Below are 4,018 nucleotides of genomic sequence, written 5' to 3' on the forward strand. Positions count from 1 at the left end.
ACGCAGCTACAGATAGCACATCAGCCAAATAGTGTGCAATGGTGAAAATGGATAATCCTAAATTTACAGAGCATTTTGAAGGCTTTTAAGTGTTAAAGATCCCACACACCTATTTTTAAAAGCATTTATTTCAAACCATCTAGTTCCTCAGAAAGATGGCACCCATTTCTAAGCTTTTTTTTTTTTCTCTTGAAGTCTTGAACACAGCACCCCTCTGGGAAGATTACGATCAAGGAGAGAGAGGTTTTGAAGAAAAAAAAGTGTCCGCTCACTAGACAGCCACTAGGCAGTAATCCACAGATTCTTGAGAGGCATGTTGGATTTCAGGTTTACCTGTAAGCCCGCAGCAATTTCAACTTAGACCTCAGCAGAGAAAGAAGAGAATGTGTCAGTCAACATAAGTGTACAAAGAACCTTCTCATAAGGCCTTCATGGCATGATAGGCACAAATGAAATAGATAGGACGACGACAAGGTAAGTATATAAAGAGCAAATCCAGAGTATAATAAGAGAATCATTTTCAATCTGATTAACCATGAAATGGTGAAAACAAAACTCTCTTAATATTATGTATAGTTTTACCTGTAGGAAGAAAAGATGTTGTGTGATATCTTGCACTAGCTCCTCCTCAGCATTTTCAGGGTAAAACTTGGCCAGAAAGTAAAGGGTGATTGGTTCCTCCTTTGGTACCTCCTGATCCAGAACCTATGACATTGAACCAAAGAAATCAATATTTGCAGTCGCATGCGTTCCCTCTTCATGCTCGCTACGTCTTAATCAAAAATGTTTATATGGCTCATGGCTGTTACAAGACCGGTAAAACCCTAGAATCACTTACCCTCTTTTCCATTTTCAGCCAAGCAACTGTGTCCTTGATGTTGTACTGGAGCCCAAAAAACCATGTCTCCCTCAGTCCCAGAGTCCGGCACACAAAGTCAAAAAGGTCTTTACCTTTCCACTTGACCTAAAATACAAAATGTTTTAATAAAAGAAAGAAGTGGCATTTGTGGCTTCTAGTATCCTTTTAACCATCGGTGCTCATGGAAGGAAATATCATTTTTACAAAATGTTTTAATCTTATACAATTTTCTCAGAAGAGAAAAGATGAAAATGCTGAATTACTGTACCAGAACTTGTTTAATTCATTTATCCCGCAGCATACAAAAGTCAGTCTGTTAGAGCTAAATACAGAGAAAAGAAGCACTTAATTCTTTATAGGGTTGACTATCAGCAGCCATTCATATGATGCTGTGTCTACTGAATCCAGACATACTAGCATTTCCATCATAATGTCAGTCTGTGGTTGAAAGCAGGGAACCATACATGTTCTCCTCATCCAGCTGAGAGCTATGAAGGCATATCAGGTGCACATATCCAATTATGATTGCTTTCATCTCAAACTTTTAAGCTAGATCAGGGTGCAAGCTTCTGTCAAGTGCATTCAAGGTTAGCATGAAGAAAACAAAACTGTTGGGTTAATTCAATTCAATTCAATTTTATTTATAGTATCAAATCATAACAAGAGTTATCTCAAGACACTTTACAGATAGAGTAGGTCTAGACCACACTATAATTTACAAAGACCCAACAATTCCAGTAATTCATGGTTAAAAACTGATAGAAATGAGGAAATCACCTCCACCATGCAGCGGGAATGTCAACTAGTAGGGACAATCAAAAAATGCTATGCAAGAGGAATGAACATTTAGTCTGTATGACCAATGCCCGTTAAATGCTATTTACAAAACCCATAAATGATACAATTATCATCCCAGCACAAAAAAATAGAAACCTGCAACTAACATTATGCTGCTCTGTGTAATTACCAACTGCGAACTTTGGTGGGGTTCCTCCCCTTTAAATACAGAGGTGGTGTCTGCAAGTCATTTTGATGCCTGTTAGTTCTGATATATCATCAAGCAAATCATATGCTAAACCAAAAACACTACAAGAAGGCCAAAAATACATATGGAAACCAGCATAAAGTGTGTTTTTTTACTTCACACTGCAGGGTGATTCACACAGCATTGCAGCAAGTCCTATACTGCATTGAGCTTTGCCGTTGACTAAAATGTTCATGATTCCATTGCAGCATAAGACAGAGATACATTATAACAGATGGTATAGGCCCACTATAGCAATTGCGTTTGCTCATAGTTGCTTGCTGCCATCTAGTGTCGAAAAGAGAAACTCTCATAACATATGAGCGACAATCATCACAGTTGTCGCCTAGATAAACTATATAGTAATTTACCTATGGTAACTACACGCGAATTTAGTTGTCATTACAGATTACAGTATGGCTAAGCATGGAATACGGTTGTCGTTGCATTACAATGCATGACAATTGGTAACCCAGTCAGTAGGAGAACTTAGATGCACTTGGTGTTGTGGTCAGGAAAACCTTGATGCAAAGTTAAATTAAATTATACTCAGTTTTTCAAACACACATGACGTTAACGTTACACACCTCGCAGCTGAACTCCATGTCTGACTCCATTGTGCAGATCCTGACGTTGAAGTTCCTGGCTTGTTTTCTCAATAGTGAGGTAAATCCCATTTTCGCTGCCAAGGCACTTGCCATCGCGAATAGCTAATAAACTTAACTTTTAGTTTTTAAAATGCGTTAATTACTAAAAAATTAAGTTCGCATGCCATTAGGTCTATGGTGTAGACAGCAGATTAGACCTTATCATACGATAAACACAGATATATGCATGCGACTGTCCAGCTTAACAATCAATGGATGTTTAGCTAAAAGTTCCATTAAAGTTTGCATAAGGCTTTCATTGACATGTTCTTAGTTTATTAATGTCTCATACACACTGCGTATTCTATGGTATATATAACCATTTTTTTATGGTTATTTTACGTTAGCTACACAACTAAAAGTTTACATTTAGCATGAGCTGATACTTACAATGCACTGTCCTAGGCTTGCTGCTAACGTTAGCTAGGTTAAATAGAAACTATAACATGAACGTTAACTACATATCCAATATACGCCCTTATCTTGCACTAAAGTTATACGTCTTTATACCGTAAAAAACGTTAACATTTTCATCTCCGCTTCTGAGAAATTTCCAATCCAATACACCCCCTCTGGACAGTTCAAAACACTTCTGTTGCCGCATAAACTATGCTGGAAACGAAGCGCTAGCTAGCTAGCTACCTGCTGCTGCTTTAATAGCGATCTCCCCAGAAAAGCAATGCTGCATTCAAGTGCCATCAAGAGTGTTGTAATAACATTGTAGCGCACATTAACAGAGAGCATGATAGGTTTGTATTTATCAAGATTCAAATATTGCATCCAGATACACAATGATGATAAACATTCTTTATGGTATTATCATTATGATAATATAATGATAGTATACAATATATGTAGCCTTAATAATTCTTTATTTGCCGACATTTTCTTTCACTTTCTGACGCCAACCCCAGTCCAAAGGGGCCACTAAAATACAAATAAATAAGTCAGAACAAATCAAGTTCTAGGTGAAAAATTATTTTTAGCACTGAAATGATTAGTCGATTCATCAGTAAGTCAATTGACACAAACTTAATTTGCAACTATTTTCATGATTGATTAATCGATTAAGTCATTTTTCACGACAGACAAAACAAGCAAACTGATAACGTCAACTTGGGCCTTTAGGAAATGTGATGTTCATGTTCTGACACCTTAGAGGACAAATGATTTATAAAGAAAGTAATTGATAATTGGTAATTGATAATGAAAATAATAGTAATTTGCAAACCTAAAAATTGTATTTTGTAAAAATGAATTACTGTCTCATTTATAAAGTAGAAGACATAACTAATTGTCACTGACCGAGGGCATCTTATATGTTTTTTTTGACTGCTGAATAATTTAATGTAGGCCTACATCTTCGTTGCCAATTCAGTTTATGCTGTTATGATATAAAACAAAAAAATCAAGAGTATCCCTGAGAGAGTATCCGAGGAGCCTGAAGGTAGCATAGCTTCTCCCTAACCATGCCCCCTGCGCCATAAA

General features: G+C 36.8%; 1 protein-coding gene across 3 annotated transcripts in view; it reads right to left on the reverse strand.

The window, feature by feature from the left end:
• nf2a (neurofibromin 2a (merlin)) overlaps positions 1-4,018 on the reverse strand; it is a 37,307-nt gene that overhangs the window by 27,255 nt on the left and 6,034 nt on the right. For 2 of the 3 annotated variants that reach the window (XR_005639518.1, XM_039803682.1), the window contains exons 1-3: positions 2,471-3,192; positions 839-964; positions 583-705 (exon numbers count right to left, since the gene is read on the reverse strand). Coding sequence is in view for 2 of the 3 variants with exons in the window: in XM_039803682.1 (XP_039659616.1) it covers positions 583-705; positions 839-964; positions 2,471-2,584 (363 nt within the window). In the remaining variant the exon portion in view is untranslated. Of the gene's footprint in view, positions 1-582; positions 706-838; positions 965-2,470; positions 3,193-4,018 lie in introns of those variants that run through there. The other variant, XM_039803683.1, reaches the window with a different exon arrangement.

This window comes from Perca fluviatilis, chromosome 6 (genome assembly GCF_010015445.1).
Source record: "Perca fluviatilis chromosome 6, GENO_Pfluv_1.0, whole genome shotgun sequence".
In the NCBI taxonomy this organism is placed as follows: Eukaryota; Metazoa; Chordata; class Actinopteri; order Perciformes; family Percidae; genus Perca; species Perca fluviatilis.